This window comes from Saccopteryx bilineata, chromosome X (genome assembly GCF_036850765.1).
Source record: "Saccopteryx bilineata isolate mSacBil1 chromosome X, mSacBil1_pri_phased_curated, whole genome shotgun sequence".
NCBI classification, from domain to species: Eukaryota; Metazoa; Chordata; class Mammalia; order Chiroptera; family Emballonuridae; genus Saccopteryx; species Saccopteryx bilineata.
Window position 1 is genome coordinate 41,270,149 of NC_089502.1, and position 24,437 is coordinate 41,294,585.

Here is a 24,437-nt window from a genome sequence, read left to right on the forward strand (position 1 = left end):
ATTTAAAATTGTCTCCTGACCAGGAGGTGGTGCGGTGAATAGAGTATCAGACTTGGATGTGGAGGACCCAGGTTCGAGACTCCAAGGTCTCCAGCTTGAGCGCGAGCTCATCTGGTTTGAGCAAAGCTCACCAGCTTGGACCCAAGGTCGCTAGCTCAAGCAAGGGGTTACTCGGTCTGCTGAAGCCCCATGGTCAAGGTACATATGAGAAAGCAACCAATGAACAACTAAGGTGTTGCAACGAAAAATTGATGATTGATGCATCTCATCTCTCTCCGTCCCTGTCTGTCTGTTACTATCTATTCCTCTCTCTGACTCTAACTCAGTCTCTGTAAAAAAAAAAATAAATAAATAAAAATAAATTAAAAAAATAAAATTGTATAGCCTCCTTGGAAAACAGTTTGGTATTTCCTCAAAAAGTTGAACATAGAGCCTGACCAGGCAGTGGCGCAGTGGATAGAGCGTCGGAGTGGGATGCGGAAGGACCCAGGTTCAAGACCCCGAGGTTGCATGTGGGCTCATCTGGCTTGAGCAAAGAGCTCGCCAGCTTGGACCCAAGGTCGCTGGCTCCAGCAGGGGGTTACTCAGTCTGTTGAAGTCCCGCGGTCAAGGCACGTGTGAGAAAGCAATCAATGAACAACTAAGAAGTCGCAACACGCAACGAAAAACTGATGATTGATGCTTCTCATCTCTCTCTGTTCCTGTCTGTCTGTCCCTGTCTATCTCTGCCTCTGTAAAAAAAAAAAAAAAAGTTGAACATAGAGTTATCACATGACCCAGCCACTCCAATTTTAGGTATATAGTCAAAAGAATTAAAAAGATGTTTCCACACAAAGACTTGTATACAATATTCATAGAAGCATTATTCCTAAATGAAAAGTAGAAACCGCCTAAATGTCCATCCATTGATAAATGAATGAATAAAATGTGGCACATAAAATAAAATGGAATATAATTCATCCATAAAAAGAATGAAATACTGACACACACTACAAGATGCATGAACCTTAAAAACACTATGCTAAGTGAAAGAAGCTAGTCACAAATACCAAAATATTGTATGTTTACATTTATATAAAATGTCCCGAATAGGTAGATCTACAGATACAGAAAGTAGATTTTTCGCTGATAATGGTTAGGAAGTGAGAAGAAGAAGTGACTAGTAAGTGGGTACAGGTTTTTTTTTTTTTTTTTGTTTGTTTTTTTTTTTTTTTGTGTGTGTGTGTGTGTGTGTGTGAGAGAGAGAGAGTAATAAAAATGTTCTGGAATTGAGTAGTGATAACAGTTGTACAACTTTATAAATATACTACAAAACACCCAATTCTACAGAATAATGAACTTTATAGTATATGAACAAGACAGCAAATTCCAGAGAGAAGGGGGGAGCGAGTTAGAAGGAGGGGGGAAAAGGGGTGTAAATAGGGGCATGGGGGTGAGGGTGTTATATTCAGTGGGACTCTTGAATCCATGTTAACACAATAAATTAAAATTAATAAAAATTTAAAAAAGTGTCATATAATAATCCTCATTTAATAGAAGTTAATTTTAGCTACCAACACCTTAGTTCTTACTTTAGGAAGCCAGACGAGGGCGCTAAATGAATGGTGTCAGAGATGACTGCTAAGGGAAAAGGAATAAATCTAAAGTACGTGGGATGTGCAGAGGTGTGAGGGGAAGTTGGAAGTCTCTTAGAAGGAAAAGTAGTGAAGGCATTTAAATGGAATAGAAGGAGACAAACTTCACCTATATACTTTGAAGTATGTAGGAAGCCAGACTGGATCATCTTTCATATCCTGAACTGAAATAATAGCTAATGAATATTCTGGCTTTTAGAGCTGTCCTGGAGACAAAATAAAAAATAAAGATATGTGATTATTACACAGAAGGGCAAAATGAAGAACACAGAGGCAAATATCTGTGGGTAAGAGAGTCTGATTTTGAAAGTTAAAAGAGGGCAGTAGTACTTGGAGGACACATTTATCCAGAGGGCTCTAATTGTTTGTTAATCTCTAGGTCAATGCATTTAGGTCAGCACTAACTCTGCTTCAGGTAGGATCAATTTAAAGGATTAGAAATGTCTCTCTAAACCCTAATCCCAGTCTAGGTCTGGGGACGCTGAAGAGTGATTCACAAAAAGGTTTACTATCTCTTTCAATTATTTACTCCATTAATGGAATTTATCAACTGACTGAAGTCCTTGGAAGTATTATGAATGCATAGAGGATGCACTGAAATAGAAACACTGGGTAGCTATGGCAGAGATTTTCATGAAGAAGGTAAACTGAAGACATTCGAGCACTGAATTACATGGTGAGTAGTTGACAGCTCTCGTTTATTAGAGATTATAATGGGGAAAATCACAGCCCACTCAGGAGCTCAGACTTCTGGCTGAGACACATTAATTTTACTGCAATATTTAGAAAAAGAAAAGAAACAAAAGAAAAAATGAAAAAGAAAGTAGGAAAGAAAGGGGGTAAAAAGAGCTTCAAGACACTTAAATCAAGATTTGAGCTCAACGGCTCTTATCCAAGTTTATTTAGTTTCTCTTGTGATTCCTTTTTATTTATTTCCGATGTTGTCTTACACAAGTTGTTAACTTGATTCAGGCTGTAACTACAAAGATCAATCATCCATACAGGTCCTTGGCTTGACAACTAGAATGAGAAACAATTTTTCTCAGAGCTATTTATCATAGTCTTTCTTTGTACATATTGAACGAACAGTTTCCTTGTGAAATTAAGCTTCCTAACAGATTTTGAAAACTACTTGAAATGATGCATCCCTATGCTCTAGCTACTTTCATGAAAGCCCGATTTCATGCAGGTGTTGGAACGTGAGTCATCTTGGCAACAACTCCAAGAGAGCTGTGGGTCAGTAGTATTCTATTTCCAAAGTGGTATACCTTCAAACATTTAGTTACATCCATATGTCCCATTAATCTGGGGGAAGGCATTAGCCGGCTTCTTTTGGAGACAGTGTATTTTATGCAAGAGCTTTATAATTCTGTCTTTAACCCCAAATCAGCAGGTAAAGGCTTAGGGTACCTCCCTTTCTTCCGTCCTTCACAGTCTTTCAACTTTTTGTTTTTTTCAGACTGTTTTCTTTTGCAAAGTCTTGGAGTCAGGGATCAAAACTAAACCCTAGAATGACATAGAACTTTCCGGTTCTTCTAGGGAGTCTTAGCAGAGTTAAAAATACCACTGAAATGTGTGAAATAGAGCACAAGAAGAATGGAGGGACAAACCTTCAGCATGAGGACTGTTTAACAAAGGGCAACAACTGAACAAATAATAGGAGGTACTTTCTGATATGTAGCCTAAAGAAGGAACTATGTTGTAAATGTGTAAACTTGGAAAATGCTATCAAAAACAAAAATTTAATCTATTGTTTTTTATAATGGTGAGAACACTTAAAAGGAAATCTAACCTTAAAAATTTTAAGTCACAATACAGTATTGTCAATGTAGGCACTATTTTGTAAAACAGATCTCTAGATCATATTCATCTGCTTACCTAAAACCCTATACCTATTGAATAACAATTCTCCATTTCTTTCTCTCCATAGCCCTTAGCAACCATTATTATACTCTCTGCTTCTATGAGTTTGACTGTTTTAAATATTACTTGTAAGTGGAATCATGCAGTATTTGTCTTTCTATGACTGGTTTATTTTACTTAGCATAATGTACTTTAGGTTCATCCATGTTGTTGCATATGGCAGGATTTCCTATTTTTAAAGGCTTAATAATATTCCATTATACACACACACACACACACACACAAACACCACATGTCTTTATACATTCATCTGCCTATGGACATTTAATTTATTTCCATATCTTGGCTATTGTGCATAGTGCTGCAGTGAACATAGGGTGCAGATATCTCCTTGAGATCATGACTTCAGTTATTTTGGCTATATAATTCCAGAAATCAGATTACTAGCAGATCTCTACTATATGGTAGTTCTCTTTTAATTTTTTGAGGAATCTCCATATGGTTTTTCTACTACCATTTTACATTTCCACCAACAGTGTGCAAGGGTTCCAATTTCTTTGAATCTTCACCAATATTTGATATGATTCTTTATATAATAGTCACCCTGAGAGTTGTGAGGTGATATCTCATTGTGGTTTTGATTTGCATTTCCCTGATGATTAGTGGTAGTGAGCACCTTTTCATATACTTACTGGTCATTTGTATGTCTTTTTTGGAAAAACATCTGTTCAAGTCCTATGCCTATGCTTAGTTATTATTATTATTCTTTGCTATTGAGTTATAGACTTTTTTTTTGGTGACAGAGACAGAGAGAGGGACAGGAAGGCACAGACAGACAGGAAGTGAGAGACATGAGAAGCATTTCTTCATTGTGGCACCTTAGTTGTTCATTGTTTGCTTTCTCATATGTGCCTTGGCCAGGGGGCTCCAACAGAGTGAGTGACCCCTTGCTCAAGCCAGCAACCTTGGGTTCAAGTTGGTGAGCTGTATTCAAACCAGATGAGACTGTGCTCAAGCTGGCAACCTTGGGGTTTTGAACCTGGGTCCTCTGCATCCCAGTCTGACGTTCTATACACTGCACCACCACCTGGACAGGCTTGTAGGCATTCTTTATATATTTTGGATATTAACCTTTTATCAGATATTGTGTTTGTAAATATTTTATCCCATTCTGTAAGTTGCCTTTCCACTGTGTTGTTTTCTTTGCTGTGGAAAGCTTTACAGATTGATGTAATTCCACTTGTCTATTTTTGTTTTTGTTGATTATGCTTTTGGTGTCATATTCAAGAAATCATTGTCAAATCTAACCTCAAGGAACTTCTTCCTTGTTTTCTTCTAGGAGTTTTATAGTTTTAGCTTTTGCACATTTAGATATTTGTTCCATTTTGAGTTAATATTTGTATATAGTGTAAGGTAAGGATCCAAATTTGTCTTTTTAAATGTGGGTATCCAGTTTTTCTTGCACCATTTGTTGAAAAGATGATTATTTCTCCATTGTATATTCTTAGCTCTCTGGTTGAAGATCAACTGACTGTATATGAATGGTTTTATTTCTATGTTTCCCATTCCATTGTTTTATGTTCATCATTATTTCTATATCATACTGTTTTGATTACTGTATTTTTATAATATATTTTGATACCAGGAAGTGGGATACCTCAGGTTCTTTCTTCCTCAGGATTGCTTTGGCTACTCAGGGTCTTTTGTGGTGCCATATGAATTTTTAGATTTTTTTTCTATTTCTGTAAAAAATGTCATTGGAATTTTTTATTGAATTTATTAGGGTGACACTGAAAAAAGAGAGAAAGACTCATGTCTTTGGGGGTTTGATGGGGCTAATACTGAGTCTGTAGATTGCTATGGATAATGTGGTCATTTTAACAATATTAAGTCTTTCAAACCATAAGCTAGGAATATCTTTCCATTTATTTGTGTCTTCTTTAATTTCAATCATCAGTATTTTATAATTTTCAGTGTATGAGTCTTCCACCTCCTTGGTTAAATTTATTCCTAAATACTTGATTATTTATGATGCTATTGTAAATGGGGTTGTTTTCTTAATTTCTTTTGGATAGTTCATTGTTAGTGTATAGAAATGCAACTGATTTTTGTATGTTGGGTTTGTTCTTGCAACTTTACTGAATTCAGTTGTCAGTTCTAATAAATTTTTGCTTATTTGTTTGTGGAATCTTTAGGGTTTTCTAGGTATAAAGTCATGTAATCTAGAAACCAAATTAATTTTATTTCTTCCTTTCCAGTTTGGATGCTTTTTATTTATTTTATTTTTTGCCTAGTTGCTTTAGGCTAGAACTTCTAGTAGTTGAATAGGGGTGGTGAGAACAGACATTCCTGTCTTGTTCTTGATCTTAGAGGAAAAGCTTTCATCCTTTCATCATTGAGCTTGATGTGAGCTATGGTCTTGTCATATGTGATTTTTATTATGTTGAGGTTCATTCTTTCTATATCTAGTTTGCTAAGAGTTTTTAGCATGAAAGGGTATTAAATTTTGTTATTTTTTTCTACATCTATTGAGATGATTATGTGAATTTTATCTTTCATTCTGTTCATGTGGTGTGTCACATTTATTGATTTGCATATTTTGAACCACCCTTGCATCTCAGAGATAAACCCCACTTGATCGTGATGTATGATCCTTTTTTTATCCAGTTAGAAACATCTTTATTACGAGTCTTGATAATCACTTCACTACATGCATTACAGAAAGGTTTGTACTTTCATTCATTCAGATAACACTATGCTGAATGCCGTACTCAAGTACCATTGTTAGAAACAGCTTTATTGTAACAGTTGTTAACACGTAATTACACAAATTACAGAAAGTGTATGGCTTCCATTTATTGAAAGAACACTGCTGAATGCAACTTGCAAACTAGCTTGTAAGAAACATCTTTGCTGCAAGTCTTGTTAAACAATTCACTATGTGCATTGTAGGAAAAGTGTTACTTTCATTCACTGGAAGAATTCTGTGCTGAAAGCAGCTTGCAAGTACCTTGTTAGAAACATCTTTATTATTAGTCTTGTTAAGCACTTCACTACATGCATTACAGATTTGTTACTACATTCGTTCACTGAAAATATACTATATTGAATGCTTTGTATGCAAGTAGCTAGTTTGAAATATATCAAAAATCTTTTGAAAAACTTCAGCACATGCATTACAGATTTTGTATTAGCTTCCATTCATTCCAAAAACTTCATGCTGAATGCGGCTTCAAGTGCCTTTGTTAGAAACATTTCTTTTTAAATTATATAAGTTCCAGGTGTTCGACATTATAATTCCACATCTGAATACACTACAAATGATCACTCCCTAAAGTCTAGTTACTATCCATTGTGATGTATGATCCTTCTAATATAGAGTTGAAAATTAAAGTTTTTTTAGAAATTTGGATGAGTAAGCATTGTATTTAAGAGGAATGACCTGTTAGACATAGATAAATGTGAAGTGTTTACCAGGGTGAGGGCTTTTGGTGGAGGGATGTAAAGAGGGACAAGTTTGTGGTGACAGAGAATGATTTGACTTTTAGTGATGTGTACACAACATGATCAACATTTCAAATACTATAGAGATATTTATCTGAAACCTATGTACTCTTATTGATTAATGTCACCCTTTTGAATTTAATTTTCCTTTTTTTATTAAATGAGAGGTGGGGATGCAGAGACAGATTCATACATGCACCTCGACTGGGATCCACCCAGCAAGCTTCCTACCTGGCAATGCTCGGCCCATGTGGGGCCATTGCTCCGTTGCTCAGCAATTGAGCTATTTTACTGCCTGAAGTGAGGCCATGGAGCCATCCTCAGTGCCTAAGACCAACTTGCTTGAACCATTTTGAGCCATGGCTGCAGGAGAGTAAGAGAGAAACAGAGAGAGAGAGAGAGAGAGAGAGAGAGAGAGAGAGAGAGAGAATATGAAAGAGAAAGGGGAGGGGGAAGGGTAGAGAAGCAGATAGTTATTTCTCCTGTGTGCCCTGACCAGGAATTGAACCTGGGACATCCACATGCTGGGCCGACACTCTGCCACTGAGAAAACAGGCCAGGGCTTAATTTTATAAATTAAATAAAAAAGAAGAATGATCTTGACTGTAATATAAGAATGCCAGCCTTACACCTAGCATAGACAGTTGATCACTATGACCTGAGAAGCACTAAAAGTCTTTTCATTTTTCTAACCATGAAGTAGTTCATTTTCCTTGGCTCACCTGCAAATGATGTTTGAAGTCAAAATTATAATATAGATTAAATGCTTTGCATTAAACTTTTCCTCACCCCTTGTGAATACAAACATCATTGGTTGAGGATAAATAGAGGAAAGTGTCAAATATTAATTTTTTATATATCAGTGAAAATTATTTTAAAAGCTTCTTTTTTGAGAGTTGTTTTCCCCTCTATTAATAGAGAAGGCAGGGAAAGATGGACTAGAAGTTTGAAGACACATCTTACCTATCAGAATATTTTGCCAAAGATGGTTTCTGACCAAGGCCTAAAATAAAGCAGTAATATAAAACATTTCATTTGTACTCCATGTCTCTTCTTTACTGTTTGATCCACAAATATTTGTTGAGTACCTGTTATGTGTTAGACATTATTTAGGGTATTGGAGATACAATGATGAGAAAAAGCAATCAGGGAACTTACAAATTTGACTTTACATATGAGGCATGTTGATGGACATTATTGCTCTCTTCTTCCTGATATACGTAGTTGCTTTTCCTCATGAGATTTCCTGGCCAGGTCCTGTACTCCTCCACTTTTTTTTTTATAGTTTCAGGCTTAGTACAAATGAAGTTCTCAGTGTGTACTTGTTAATAATGATAATAAGATAGAAAGTGATTTTAGAAATTCAGATTTTCAGTGTAGCATAACTCCAGCATTGTGGAGGGGTACTTCCCATTGTAGGTACTTGATAGAGGATTCTAGACCATATTTAAAATTATTAGGAACTGGCTTTGTAATATAAAAGTAAATATAAACCACTTACGGGCATCCAGGAAGAAAAAAAGAAAAGAAACAAAAATCAAAGAAACAAAATCCTAATTAGAAAAGCAAAGTCAAATGTTGAATGAATTTAGAAAGCAATTTAGTAGTGCAGAGGTTTAGGAAAGACACTTTCTGGAAGATGGAAGAGGTACAGAATCTCAAGATAAATGTACATCAGAAAATAAAGGAACTTACAGATTTTCTAGTTCAGCTGAGTGGAAAAAGAGAGACTTAGAGAGGGGGAACAAACTCCTCAATGTTATATTGTGAGTCAGTGGAAAAAATGGATTCAGGACCCAGGCCTTCTGATTCTCAATGCAGTCTTCTTTCCAAACAGCAATGAATACCTAATATTTATTGAAAGGCAATTGCATGCTCAGCGTACCATCTTATGTAATCACATCAAAGCATTAAATTAAATTTACCTCTATCTTGCAGATGAAGAAATTGAGAATCAGAACAAACTTGTCAAAAGTTGTACTCTCCAGACTTCCATTCTCAAAAACTAGAACACAGTATAATTGGTGGTCATCTCCTTCTCCCAGTTGTATAACACTGAACTCTGAGTGAGGCATAAGTTGGCTGTTCTAAGGTTGGTCTTGAACACTGGTGGCAAATTCCTTCTAGCTGGATAAGAAATTTGTACTTGCTCCTCTGACTTTCCTCCAGCTGTCCCCCTCATTACCTAGTTTATTTTTTCATGGAGGACTAAGAGATATTTTAAAAACAACAATGAATCATTCAAATTCAATTTGAGTACCATAAAAGGTATAATAATGATGGTCTTGGTGACTTCATAGTTTAAGGGCTGCTGGCAAGCCATCTAGTATAGTGCTCAATTAACAGGGGTACAAACACCCATTTTACAGCAGTGTGCCCTCAGGCAATTTACTTACCCTTTCTGAGCTTCGGTTTCACCATCTGTAAATGAGTGTGATAATAGTACTTACCTCAAAGGGCTACAACTAAGATTTTAAAATCACATTTTAAAAATGTTTATTTTATTGACTTTAGAGAGAGAGGAAGTGAGAAAGAGAGAGAGAGAGAGAAAGAGAGAGAGAGAGAGGAACATCAATCTGTTCCTGTATGTGCCCTGGCCAGAATCAAACTGGCAATCTCTGTGCTTTGGGACAATGCTTTAACCAACTGAACTATCTGGCCAGGGCAAATCACATTTTTAAAATAACATAAATACATGCAAAGAGTTTAGCTCATTCTTTGATACACAGCAAGAACTCGGTAATTATCTTAGCTTTTGTTATCTGCGTGCTAATTTCTGGCTTAAAATACCACTTCTGTGAGAGAACCCATCAAACGAGGTATGTTTGGGAGAGAAGAGACTGTAAGTTGGCCTCCTTGATCTGTTGCTCTGAAGAGGGCTCTGTTCTTCATATGGAGTTGCCCTCACTCTTTCCCACTATTAATGGTTGAAAGAGTGAGCTTCTGTAAGGACAGATACCAAACAGTTCAATATCCTTGTTACAATGCAGTCCCAAAATAAGGTCCCCTGTCATGCTACTGCAGAGAAAGTGCTATTCCTAGGGTGCCTTGGCTCCCAAGTTTTGCCATGACAGATAAAATATTGAGGATAAGGGAGGGTGGGAAGAGAAGCAAGGGGCTACTAATGAGAGCTCAGACTGTAATTTCAGGCTGAGGCTCATTGAAGGCTGAGTCTACAATTTGCACCTCATCTAGTGTGAATCTCAACCTCATGCTTTCAACATAGCACATGAAATAAATATATTTTGGGAGAGAAAAGTTGGAATAGATTATTTTTGAAGGTCTAGTAATAAATTTGATCTCTTTTATATATAGTCAGGTCAGAACCACTTTTCCACTGCTCTCCCCTAAGCAAAGTTGGACATTTTCCTTCTCAATACTACACAATTCTTAGCCTCTGGCTCGTGCTATTTGTTTTTTTTTGTTTGTTTGTTTGTTTCCTGCCCAGTTCTCTCTTGATCCTAATTTTAACCAGCTTTCACTTATTTATAAATGTTGGGACATACTATTGTACCAGGTCTCTAAGATCCAGCAGGTGTGTCCTTGATTGGTTTTTTGAGAAATTAAGCTTTCTTTTAAAACTAACGGTGAGAGTCAAGATAGTTATTATCTGAAACAAATTGTTTTTGGCAACAAACAACTAGGCTGGGCTTATCAGTACACATCATTGCTGATTATCAGCCCTGAAGAGAGCCATGCCCATTATTTTCATCTTTGGTCAAAATTATAAATTTTATAAGGATTTTCCTCATTAGTATCTCTTCCAAGCAATTAATTATTCTTATTATGTCTAGTGTGGTTATGCCTGAACTTAGATCAACTTTAATGTTCATTACTTCATTTCACAAACATTACTCTGATACCTACTGTGTGTTGAGAACTAGGCTAGGCATTGAGGCCATGAGGAGGACCTCTACGAGCTTCCAACACAGTCAGCTGTATTCTGCATAGATAGCTGTGCTTATTCTTGTCCACTCTTTGTGTTGAAAGTATGAGGTCCCGTAAATACAGAGATATCAAACAGTTTAGTATCCTTTCCACAATATACACAAGAAATAGGGATAGTGTATAAATCAGAGTGACACCTTCCCTAATGGGGCAGAGATGGGAGAAAAACTCAACCTGGGGTGTTAACTAAGGCTACACAGAGTAGGAAACACATTTCAGTTGGGTCTTGAAGGTGGAGTTCATCAGGAGAATCTAGAAATGGAGTGTTGAAGGAGACAGGAGGGCATTCAAGACAGAAGAAATGGCATTTTCTAAATCTTTCCTTGACAGACTGTGTGATATATATTTGTAGAACTGCAAGAAATTTTTTGTAGCATCAAGTGAGATCAATAAAAGATGGTGGTATACAGAAAGACAAAGGCCAGATAGAGAAAAGCTTTGCCTACATCATCTTGAAAGAATCCTCTACATTTGCTGTCTCCATTTATTCCTATTCATTTTTGACTCTCTGTGGTCACTCAACTTGCACTCTTACTCTCTAAATCCAAATTCAACACAGACACCTTTCCATCTTTAACTTCCTTAAATTCTCAGTGCAGTGTAAAATGTGATAGACACATTTTATCCTCAAAGTTTCATCTTCCTTATATTTTTTTTTGTATTTTTCTGAAGCTGGAAACGAGGAGAGACGGTCAGACAGACTCCCGCATGCGCCCGACCGGGATCCACCCGGCACGCCCACCAGGGGCGAAGCTTTGCCCACCACGGGGCGATGCTCTGCCCTTCCAGGCATCGCTCTGCCGCAACCAGAGCCACTCTAGCGCCTGGGGCAGAGGCCAAGGAGCCATCCCCAGCGCCTGGGGCCATCTTTGCTCCAATGGAGCCTTGGCTGCAGGAGGGGAAGAGAGAGACAGAGAGGAAGGAGGGGGGGGGGTGGAGAAGCAAATGGGCGCTTCTCCTACGTGCCCTGGCCGGGAATCAAACCGGGTCCCCTGCATGCCAGGCCGACGCTTTACCGCTAGATTTTTTTTCCCGTATTTTTCTGAAGCCGGAAACGGGGAGACAGTCAGACAGACTCCCACATACGCCCGATCGGGATCCACCCGGCACACCCACCAGGGGGCGACGCTCTGCCCCTCCGGGGTGTCGCTCTGTTGCCATCAGAGCCACTCTAGCGCCTGGGGCAGAGGCTGAGGAGCCTTCCCCAGTGCCCGGGCAATCTTTGCTCCAGTGGAGCCTCGGCTGCAGGAGGGGGAAGAGAGAGAGAGGAAGGAGAGGGGGAGAGGTGGAGAAGCAGATGGGCGCTTCTCCTGTGTGCCCTGGCCGGGAATCGAACCCGGGACTTCTGCACACCAGGCCGATGCTCTACCACTGAGCCAACTGGCCAGGGCCTCATCTTCCTTAGGTTTTAAGATACCATGATCTCCTGGATTTTGCTGTTTCTCTGGATTTGTCATGTATGTTTTCGTTATGACCTCTTTTCTCTCTGCTTTGCCTTTTAAGTATTGTGGGTTTTAATGCTTCTTTCTATACTCTACAGTTCTCTTTTATTGATCTCATATACTGCCGTATCTTCAATTACTTTCTATCAATTGATTTCATCAAATTTATATCTCAGCTCAGCTTTCTGTTATGAGATACAGTATGTCAAATTGTCTACTGTGCCCTGGACAGTTAGGTTGGTTGTTTAGAGCAATGTCCCAAAGTGCAGAGGTTGCTGGTTCGATCCCCACTCAAGGCACATACAGGAATAGGTATTCCTATCTCTTTCCTGCTCTCTCCCTTCTTCTCTCTAAGATCAATAAAATAAACATTAATATATATATATATTTAAATTGTCTACTGCATATTGCTACTTGTACATTTAACAGGCATTAGCAATTCAACCTGTCTAATATAATGCAAAATATCTGCCACCAGATAGTGTTCTTCCTCTAGTGTCCTCTATCTCAGAGACTTGTGTCATTTTTCAACCCGTTGACTAGGTCTGAAAAGCTCAAAATCATCTTGGAGTCCTCCTTTTTACCCCTCATCATCTACATCTTGTCAGAGTGACTAAGTTGTTATTGGTTGTACTTTCTTAAACTCTAATATTTTTAGTTTGGCAAAATTTATCTCTATTTTTCTACATCTTCACTATTTCTCTCTTGGTCTGTCATCATTTCTCAGATGGATTACAACAACAGCCTCCAAACCAGTCTCCCGTTCACCAATCATTGCTCCCTCCCAACTCATTCTCTACAGCAGTGGTCCCCAACCCCCGGGCCGTGGACCAGTACCAGTCCATGGGCCATTTGGTACCGGTCCGCAGAGAAAGAATAAATAACTTACATTATTTCCGTTTTATTCATATTTACGTCTGAACGATGTTTTATTTTTTAAAAATGACCAGATTCCCTCTGTTACATCTGTCTAAGACTCACTCTTGACGCTTGTCTCAGTCACGTGATACATTTATCTGTCCCACTCTAAAGGCCGGTCTGTGAAAATATTTTCTGACGTTAAACCGGTTCGTGGCCCAAAAATGGTTGGGGACCACTGCTCTACAGTGCTACTTGAGTGATCTTTTCAAACTAGAAATTTGATAGCATTTCTCTGCTTAAATCCACTATCTACAGGATTAAATCTAAAAACCTTTGAATGGCATATATGATTCTTGCTGGTCTGGTCCCTGCCTTGGCTAATAATATGGACTTGAGCAAAACAAATGACTTGGAATTCATCCCCCCCTTTTTAAAATCTCTGTGTCTTCCCACATTCTGTCCCTTCTGCCTGGAATTCTCTTAGCACCAATTCCCCTTACCACCCCGTTATCCTGGCTAACTTTTATTTCAATACTCAACTCAGAGAGATGCCCCTCCTCCTTCCCTGAAATCTGGGCCATCTGGAATCTGGGTTTGGGTGATCATCTCTGTCTTCTTTTGTCTGGACTACTGCAATTATAGCACCTTTTACCCTGCATTGCCATGATCTGTATACATCTTTGTCTCTCTCTAAGAAGCCAGTATGGTGGAGAAAAGTGGGCATATTTCAAACTGTAATAATGATACTATCACTAATATAATGCTAACGACATGCCAGACCCTGCTATAAGTGCTTTCTTTATGTTAACCTATGTACTCCTCACAATACAGTGGGGTGGGCAGTTATTACTAAAGTTAAATCAGTAAGGCTTGGTGACGGATTGAATGTAGGGTCAGAGAAGAAGGAAGAGTCTCAGTTGACTATCAGATTTCTGACTGGAGCAAGGGGGTAAACTGTGGTTAGAAGTGTCATCTACTGATATAAGGAGTACAGGCAGAGGCAGATTAAAATCAATTGAGGCCCCGGGTGCAGGGCCCCTTGTCATTAAAAAAAAATGTAAAGGTGGTATTTTGCAGGACCCTTCAGAAGCCGGGGTCCAGGGCTTGTGCCCGGTGTGCCTGCTTTTCAATCTGCCTCTGAGTACAGTTAGAACAAGAAAAAGAGGAGTTTCATTTGGGAGGAGGGGGAAGAAACTTCCAGTTTGGGAACTGCTATTCCTATTCTTTTATAACTAGTATTTCCAGAAGCTTCAGGAACAGTGTGAGTAACACATCTTTCCCTCCAATTAACAGGCATTTGGAAACACCACTGTCAATATTGGGAAAGTTTACTAAGCTTCCAGTATCTTTTTGTTAGCTTGTTGGACGCAGGAGGGCTATGTTCTCCGGACTCTGGCCTTTCTTTCACCTTATGCTCCACTTTAAGGCTCCAAGAAGACAACAAGAACACCATGACTTTGGATCGTTCAAGCTCCTGTGGTGGTTGTGCCTCCTGGCCCTTACATCCCTCCCACAGCAGGTGTGGGCACCCCCTTACAAGATAGGCATAGTGGGCCCTTGGGCTTGTGATCAGTTGTTCTCAAAGGCCCTGCCTGAAGCTGCTGCTCGATTAGCCATTGAACGGATCAACAAGGACCCATCATTTGACCTGGGTTACTCTTTTGAATATGTGATTCTCAATGAAGACTGCCAGACTTCCAGTGCCCTCTCCAGTTTCATTTCTCACCACCAGATGGCCTCAGTATTTATTGGACCTGCCAACCCTGGCTACTGTGAGGCAGCCGCGCTCCTTGGAAACAGCTGGGACAAAGGGATTTTCTCTTGGGCTTGTGTGAATTATGAATTAAACAATAAAAATAGCTACCCAACCTTTTTACGGACAATCGCTTCTCCCATCCGGGTGCTTGTAACTGTCATGGAATATTTCCAGTGGGCTCATGCTGGAGTAATTTCTTCAGATGAAGACATTTGGGTGCACACAGCCAATCAAGTTGCAAATGCTCTTCGGAGCCATGGCTTACCTGTAGGGGTCGTCCTGACCACAGGACAAGACAACCAAAGCATTTGGAAAGCTCTCCAGCAGATTCACCGTGTGGACCAAATTCGCAGTGAGTGCTTTCTCTTGGCTAAGGTTTAAACATGGCTCAGAGAAAGATACTACAATCTCCAAAACGTTTCTTACCCTCATGCCTTAGGGTAACACATTACTCCCCAGTTCTTCATGCATTTAGCCCCTTTCACTCCCACACAGGCCCCAAGACTGTCCTTCAACAGAGCCTATTTTATGAACTGAACAAAGATACAAAGAACTCTTCGGTTAAAGAGCCATTAGGTGTCAATGCCTGCTCTCAGCATCTGGGTGGGGAAGAAAAGCATCAAGAGCCACTGGATTCACATACTTTCTATGCCCTCAGACCCTGGAGGTTTCAAATTAGTCAAAGAGGGTGTTCTGATTGCTCCAGTTTTTTTGTTCTGGTCACTGAAGGGATGTTTTTCTTTCACTCCCTTCTGGAAATTTTCCCACATAGGTGCCTATGGCCTTTGTGTCATCATATCTCACTGAAAACCTTGGGGTATTTATCTGTACCCCAAAATGCATATATCCCTTTTGTCTTCCACTCCCAAAACAGGGCAGCACAGAAGTAGCAGATATAAAACACCAAATCTAGCTGATAAATGAAAACATTACAGTAGTAAGACAGCCTAAATTTTAATCTTTCCACTTTTAAGAGAAGTTTTATGTACAGAACTACCATTACCAAGAGTGTGTTGGGTACATTTTGGGAGAGGGGGTTCTTCCTGATAATTTTAAATAAACTCTTTTACTTAACACTTACTGCAAACCCTTGTGACCCTTGGTTTTGATTTTTTTCTATTCTATTTTTTTAATTTCTACTTTGTCTTTTTCTAGAAGTGAAAATAATTTGTATAAACACTGCTTATTATTTCCTTATTGCAGCCCCTTTGTCACTTTAGGATAGATAGCTCAGACACTACTTTGTCAAACTGATTACCTCTAAGATTAGTCTTAGTCCCTGTCATTTCCTTAACATAACAATGAACTTGTTAGAGAATGGTCCAGCTAAGGCCTGGACCATACCCAGAAACCCATTTTAGGTTTCAAGTGTCTCCAGTATTGGACCTTAATTATGGTCATAATGGGAAAATGAGAACAAGAATTTTTAGTTACAGGAACTACAGTAGTCTGCTTTCAGCTCCACTGTGCAAGATCTTATAATGTTAAGCAATCAGTGTGGCTCTGATTACTTCATAATAGAACTGATACTTTCAAAGCAGACCTCAGAATTATTTTAAACACATAAAACCATTTCCAGGGAGAAGTCATGCTAGAAACAGGCTAACATATTTAATGTCATAAGCTTTATAATAGATTATAAATCTTCATGAAACCCAGTGTCTCCTGCAAGCTTACATTCCATGAGTGTTTCATATCCCACCCATGCTAAATAGTATACTCCTTGAAGTGACATTTTGACCTCCATGAAATGTTAAATAAATCCAGGACCTGAAGCTCTTTAGGCTGTTGACTGAGAGAAGTTAAGATTGGGTTTTTATTACCCCCAACTCTTTTGAGGTAGGAAAGTAGTGTAGGTACACATTATTGCCCTACTATTAGAGATTTATTTATTTAGGTCAATGATTCTCACTGTTGCTGCACGTTGGAATTACCTGGACATCTTTCCAAAATGATTGATGCCAGAGTGCCACTTCCAGAGATTCTGATGATCTGAGAGTGGGACCCTAGCAAAGGTATTTTAAATAGCTTCAGAGGTGCTTGAAAATGCAGCCAGAGTCAAGAACCATTGCTTTAAGTTAATGAAAATGCAAGCAAATGTTTCTTACTTTAAACTTAGTCATCTTTGTCCTATGACGTTGTTGAATCAGATTGTTTACTTTGTAACAGAATGGATTAGCCCACAAAGGGAATGAATATTCATTTTTTAAGTTTGGGCTGGGGAGAGCCAGAGAGGAAAATATATGGTTATGGAACAACATGGGGCATGGGAAGAATGATGCACTGTGTGCAGGGTGTTGTATTGAGTGGGACACTTGAAACCATATCAACACAATAAATTAAAAATTTTAAAAAAAGATCCTGGATAAAGAAAACAGCAACAGGAAGTGAAGCAGGGTCTTAGACAGGGAAATAAAAGGAAGTGAAGACAAAGCTGTGCACTCCAGGACTTTGTCTCTGGTTTCTGGAAAAATACAAGCAAACTCGAATGAGGCATGCTGGGTCTTCAGCAACTTGAGTCAGAATGTGGGTAGGTGAGTGAGGTGAAGGAACAGGCAGGGAAAGTGAACCATTGGTTAGGTTGTGCCGTGAGTATGACTTTTGGCAGATCAGTGTGCAAGTGTCCAAAAGAATGTGTGATACTCACGCTTGATAAGGCCAGTTGTTGGTATCTGAGAACACACAAATTGATAAGTGGGATGTGACAGTAGGAGCTATGGAAAGAGAATGAGTCTTAAGGTAGGATAGACCTGTCATCTACTTCATCATCTATTGAAAACAGTGTTGCTCAGCCACTGGAAGCATGAAAAGAATGATCCAGAATATTAACATAAATAGACAGAGTCTTAGGATTTTAGCTAAGTGACCTGTATTTCCGGGCACATCTCCAGTCTCATTAGAAAATGGGAGATCTGGTGAAAAACTGAGCCAGAAGCCAGCGAGTATGGATTGGGCCAACTGAGAAGTGGGTGAAGTTACAACACACCAACCACAGCACAAACCAAGTGAAATTTCTAGCTGATTTTCTAGTCTCTCTTAACTGATAGGACTGAGACTGTTAAAGTATTCCTAGCTGTTTTCTGTTTTGATTAAAAACCAACTAAGATTTTTGTGTGACAGGTGAGAAGAGCTGAGGATGGCAGCCTTTCCCTATTCTGCTGGATATGAGGCTACTTCATAACAATGTGGGACCCCAAACAAACCTTCAGAGAAGGATCTTTTGTGATATTTAAAAAAAACAGTGAAAAAGAATCCCTTCTTTTGGAGAGAACTGACAACATTTAGAAGGGATAGAAATACTTGGAAGATTGGTTTTGTCTGATCTGCTCACAATAACAGTAATTACAGCTTCATGTGTGGATGGTAGTGAGAGATAGTGGTGGGAGGAAGGGGAGAGAAAGCTAGCTATTACTTACTGGCTGGTATGCTATTTCTATTGTAAATGTAATATATGTTTCCAATTAGGAAATAACACTGGCACCTTACAGGAGTCATAATAAGGACTGCCTTTCTCAGAAACAGGTCTAAATTGTGCTTACACAATATCAAGACAATGATAGAATTTCATGGTAAAGATGATAATAATAGCAATAAATATAGTTGTGGGCTCTTGGGAGAAGAAACAGCAGGAATATTATTAGATGCCACTATAGGAACAATGAAAGGAACCCTAATACCACTTTACATGTGAACAGCTCTCTACAGTTTATAAAGTATTTGCATATAGATAATCTCTTTTAATCCTTAGGATTAGTGAGGAGATAGGTATTTTTCTTTCAAATTTTACAACACCTGTGAGTCTCACATAACAAGTAGGTAGTTTTATGCATTATCAACACCAAAGAATGGGCAAATGAAATCCTAGAGAAGGGGGGATTCAACTTCTCCCAGATTATGAGCTCATTTCCTTTAAACTTCAGGGGCAATTAGCAATTATGTTTGTTTCTGATGAAGTCAAATAGGAGAAATGCTAATCAAAGATAAAGGCCTTAATTTACAGTCAGGGCTGCTGTGTGTGGTTATGTAGGTTGTGCCTTGCAGAAGGGAATCTGAGTGAGCATGAGGGCCAAAATCTTGTCCACTCTCTGCTTCTTTAACCATGAGCCCTGATGGAGGTTTTGATCCAATGGGACAAAAGAGCATCCATTCACCAGGCAGAGCACCTGTGGGATTGCAATTACCCTGAATAGGTTCTTTTGCTAATTCTCACAAAGGCTAGCAGGAGGTCCCACTAAAAAAGCTCTTTAGAAAACTTTTCAAATGGCTATTTCAAGCCCCCCTCCCATCCCCTCAACTTTTTGCCTATCAATGCTTGGTTGATTGTGAAATCCTTTCAATTTGGACTTAACAGGTTGTTGAACCACTTGGGGATTCCTTTAAATCTTTTTAAATGGGAAATTCTTCATGACAATATGATGTTCAGTAAATAGGACACAATCAGAATGCCCTTCTTTTATTCTGCCAAAAATTAGATAGTATATTACTATTTTATTGCCAGGAACCTGGCTAGCCTCTTCCCATCTATTGAAGAGTATTGTGAACAAAAATAATAACAACAATGATAATAGCTAATATTTACTGAGAGTTTATTATGTGCTAATAATCATTTTGCAAGGGCTTTGTATGGACCATCTTATTCGACTCTTCCAACCTCCTTATAAAGTAAGACCAATAATAATTTAATACACTTTATGGAAAAGGCTTCTGAGGCTAAAAGAGGTTAAATAACTTGCCCAATGTCACAAAGCTTGTGAATGGGAAAGTCAGGATATATATTCAGGTTGGTCTAAAGGAGTGACTCTGACATAGGTGTATACCAAAATACCCTGGAAAGCTTGGTAAAACACAAATTGCTGGGTCTTTCCTCCATAGTTTTTGATTCAGGAGGGCTGGGGTAGGCCCCAGGATTTACATTTCTAAACAGTTCACAGTGGTGGTGATGCTACTGATCCAGGTTCCACACTTTGAGAACCACTGGTCTAACGAAAGACTTGTGCGCTACTCCCTCCCATCCATTAGAGGTATGCCCCTGAAACATACTCATTTGAGATTTTGTGTTCTATGTATGGTGTATAATTCAGTATTTTCGATTTTCTTTCTTAACTTTTAGATCCACTGATGGTTTTTTTAAGTGCCTCAAGGTACCAGGCACTTAAACTATTGTAATAACAATAGTAATACTGATAAAGCTATGGCCAAAAGCCTTAATCCTGATAGGGAATTGGTATAGGATTTGGTATAGATGAATGTTGGTGAATATAAATGGTGAAAGGAAAACTTGCTCTCACAAATGGGTCCACTATCAGTAAAGATAAAATTATTGAAGACCTGCCTGACCAGGCAGAGGCACAGTAGATAGAGTGTTGGACTGGGACACAGAGGAGCCAGGTTCAAAACCCCAAGGTCACCAGCTTGAGTGCGGGCTCATTTGATTTCAGCAAGGCTCACCACCTTGAGGCCAAGGTTGCTGGCTTGAGCAAGGGGTCACTCTGTCTGCTGTAGTTCCCTGGTCAAGGCACATACGAGAAAGCAATCAATGAACAACTAAGGTGTTGCAACGAAGAATTGATATCTTTCATCCCTCTCCCTTTCTGTCTGTCTGTCTCTATCTGTTCCTTTCTCTGTCTCTCTCTTTCTCTATTACACATACACACAAATATTGAAGACCCGTTACAAGAGGAAATCTCTAAACATCTAAGGTTCCTGCATTTAAAAGGCCTTATCTGTATAGAAATTTAAGAAAGTTAAAGAAAAAATATGTTGCAAGGTGTGAAAAATATTAAAGACTTATCTCAAGCTGGGCAGCAATGTGAAGGTAATAAATGTACTTGCACTACATTTATCGGGTATGAAAAAAACACAATTTGTTGCACACAGAATGGCCATTGACTATAATATGACATCATGCTGAGCTACTTGGACCAGTTTCATAGTAGTGGCAACTAAGTAAGTGGTAGTCTCAGGACTTAAAGTGAAAATGTGTGAGGTGTCCTCAGTCTATAGAAACAGTCACACATTGCCTAGTGCAGTGTTCTTAAAGTATGCTTTGAAGGCTCCCAGTATTTAATCACACTGGGAAGAGGGGCTGGGAAACACGCAGATTATAGGCTTTACTCTTTAAATTTTTCTTTAAAATTAATTTTAGAGGGGGGGGGGGAGAGAGAGAGGGGGGGGGGAGAGAGAGAGAGAGAGAGAGAGAGAGAGACATTGAGAAGGAGGGGAGGAGCAGGAAACATTAAATCCCATCCCATATGTGCCTTGACCAGGCAAGTCCAGGGTTTCAAACCAGCAACCTCAGCATTCCAGGTCAACGCTTTATCCACTGCGCCACCACAGGTCAGGTCTCCTTTCTCTTTTTATATACCCAATTTATAGATGGGTAAGGGAAAACTGAGTGAAAGAGGATATGAATCTACTTTTTTTCACAGTGTTGCCAGATGGCATAAATCCTGGAATAATATGAGACTTGGGATAAATCAGACTGTATGCCCCCCTCCTCCTGACCCACTTACCTTTTCCTCTCTTTCAACATTTGTTAAAAATAGGCTAAAATACATGTTAGTGGTATGGAATGTCACCAAATGCTTAAAATGAAGAGCAAGAACAATAAAATGTGGAGGGTGTTCTATGAGTTCAAAGCAACATTATAGGCTCAAAAATATGAATTTGACTCTTAAGGGCTCCTTCAGCAAAAGCTAGTGGAATCATTTCCATCTCACAAAGTGTGACACTGGACTCAGTTTTCTCCACCAAAGACTACATAGCCAGTAATGTACAAGAAATAAAAGAAAGTGAACTTTGCCTTCTGAGAAACACAGTTCCTTATTTTAAGAAAACATTGGATAGAATATTTCAATTTAGGAAGAGAAGTAGGAGTTGAGTTATTTGGCCATTGGCTTTTCCTAGAGTTTCATGACATTTCTTGCTGCTAATGTTGAAGGGGAAAGAGAGAGTCCTGGAAAGGCTGCCATAGTGGGTCCCACAATATAAAGACATACAGCTGTTAGCTCAAGAGGGGCTCAGATGACTCAGAGAAAGAGCTAATATTATATCTTGCTGAGATGGCATCTCAAGAGAATGTATCTCCTAGTCTTTGTTTTGGTTATGGAGTGGCTTGACTGTTAATAATTAGAATGGAAACTTACAAATTGATATTATTCAACAATCACCTGCTGACCTAGGGCTTGTCTAAGATTTAAGGTTTTTGTCCACTAATCCTTTCCTGACAACGACTTACAGGTAAAATCCCATTTTAATGAATGTAATTTTGAGATAATAAAGCTATTTATTAAAATCATCATGTAGACCAGATGCACCCACAAATCCCTGTTCTTGAAGCACTCAATCTATCAAATCAAGATGTTGTTGTTTGAATTCAGTATTTATGCTTTCTACTTTAATTATGTTTAGTAGCAGAGTCTTGCCATATAAAAAATCGAGGAGCTTGTGATCATTCCCTCTTGAGGCTTTTGTTTCCTCATCTATAAAGTAATGGGGGAAGGAGAGGACCTAGATAGTCTCAAAGGGTCTTTCCAATTTAAAAACTTCTGACTTTTTGTCTGAACTGTCTCAGTGTAGGCCAATGAAAGGAAAATTAAAGGAGAGATTCATGTTGATGGTAAAATCTTGAGCATGCTTAGTGATACTAAGTATTAAAGACAGTCATAGTAGTGTCTACCTGCTCAGTAAATGTTTTTCAAATAGTTGTTCCATACTAGAAATTCAAATATGCCTGTCTTTAAAAGAACCAACAAAAGATACCCAACTGTACAACCCCTTTTTCTGAAATTTTCAAACATTTATCTAAACATATATTTGGTGCATAATATGTACTGAAATAATATGTACCAAGATAGATAACACAGAGTCTCAGGAGCTCACAGTTTCATAATGGATGCTGACATAAATAAATAGAGACAATATATTTTTATGTGCCATGATAAAAGTCAGGTCAGAGTACAAGGGAACTCTCAACCAGTGTCACAAGTCAGTGCCCTGGAAAAAAAGTATGTCAAACAAAGATTTGTGTGCTGGAAGCTTATTAGGGGAATGCTTCCAAGGACATCACCTGTGAGGGGGAGAAGGCAGTATTTTGAGCAAAAAGAAAAACGGAAAGTTCATATAGTTGCAAGAAAAGCTTCAACCAGTTCCAGTGGGAGCTTCCAAGCTGGAATGGCCATTCAGAGCTGTCCAGAACTGACGGAAGGATTCTTGGTCTTTATATCTCCATGTTGACTGGTTATTGGGTATAGGCTGATGCAGAGAAAGAGGTACAGTAAGATAATAACTGTTTAGCAGTCAGCTCTCTTCAGTTGGGAGAATAGGAAGAAGCTCTGATTTATAGAATCTGCTCATTTCAATAATGCAATCCAGTGGTTCTCAAAGTGTGTGCCAGGGCACACTGGTGCACCCTAGAAGATTTCCAGGTGTGCTCTATGGTATTCCAGAGAAATATGTGCCTGTTGTGAACCAAAAAGCCAATAGGGTTTTTGGAGTTCAGATTTTTGGGGGACAAAGGTGTGGGGAATTGGCTGTAAGCTGATAGTCTGCCCAACCCTCACCTCACTTGCCTGATTAGGTTGCAAAAGGCTGTTAAGCTACGGTGCTGGATTGTTTATACTACCCCCCATGTTCCCTGGAAAGACTGGAGGCAAGTTTCTTCTATCCTTTGTTTGGTGTAAAGTTAAGATGATATGTATGGTGGGGATTTTTTGCACTCAACACAATTAAGAGTAAAAAGAGAGGACTTCTTCAATGTATTTATGAGGAAATAAGAGCTTGCCTTTCAAATATATGCCTAAACATTGAAGAAATCACTAGGACACATCAGGCTCATGTTTCTCATAAACAAAGAATGAAAAAACGTAACACATTTGTGCCAGGACCTGCTGAATTTACTAAATCTTACTAAGAATGTATCTATCTATATATATAAAAAGATAACTTTTTGTTGTTTTTTTATTTTTTAACCTCTCTTTTTTATGAATTCTAAAAAGCATAACTCAAAAAATTTAACATAAAAATGTTTTTTAATGTCAAAATAAATTTAATTTTGTCGTATTTATTTTGTTTAATTACCATAAAAGCACACTTGGACTTTATATATTTTTCTTTAATATTTGACTTAATTATTATAACATATTTCTCAGAAATTTGTATATAGTGTGCCTACAATTATTTGTAGGGTTTTAAATGCACCCCGACTTCAAAAAGTTTGAGAACCACTGGTGCAATCACTGCCACCATGCCCAATTTCATGTTGCAAATATGACATTAACTACTTAACAAAATCCCTGAAAATTTAACCATAGGCTCTATGAACCAGTACAAGCTGACTCCAGCACACTAATAATGGGATGTGACCTCAGGAAGTGTGACTTTACTAGACTCAGGACAATTCCCAGAGAGGCATCAGCTTTCAACTCCTAA

At 38.7% G+C, this 24,437-nt stretch overlaps 1 protein-coding gene across 4 annotated transcripts in view; it reads left to right on the forward strand.

Annotated features, from left to right (window-relative positions):
- The first annotated feature begins 2,112 nt into the window (after nt 1-2,112).
- The window catches only part of GUCY2F (guanylate cyclase 2F, retinal), a 126,582-nt gene continuing 104,257 nt past the window's right edge, over nt 2,113-24,437 (forward strand). For all 4 annotated transcript variants that reach the window (XM_066250027.1, XM_066250029.1, XM_066250030.1 and 1 more), the window contains exons 1-2: nt 2,113-2,310; nt 14,546-15,360. In XM_066250027.1, coding sequence (XP_066106124.1) covers nt 14,631-15,360 — 730 coding nt within the window. In that variant the 5' untranslated portion in view covers nt 2,113-2,310; nt 14,546-14,630. The remainder of the gene's footprint in view (nt 2,311-14,545; nt 15,361-24,437) is intronic.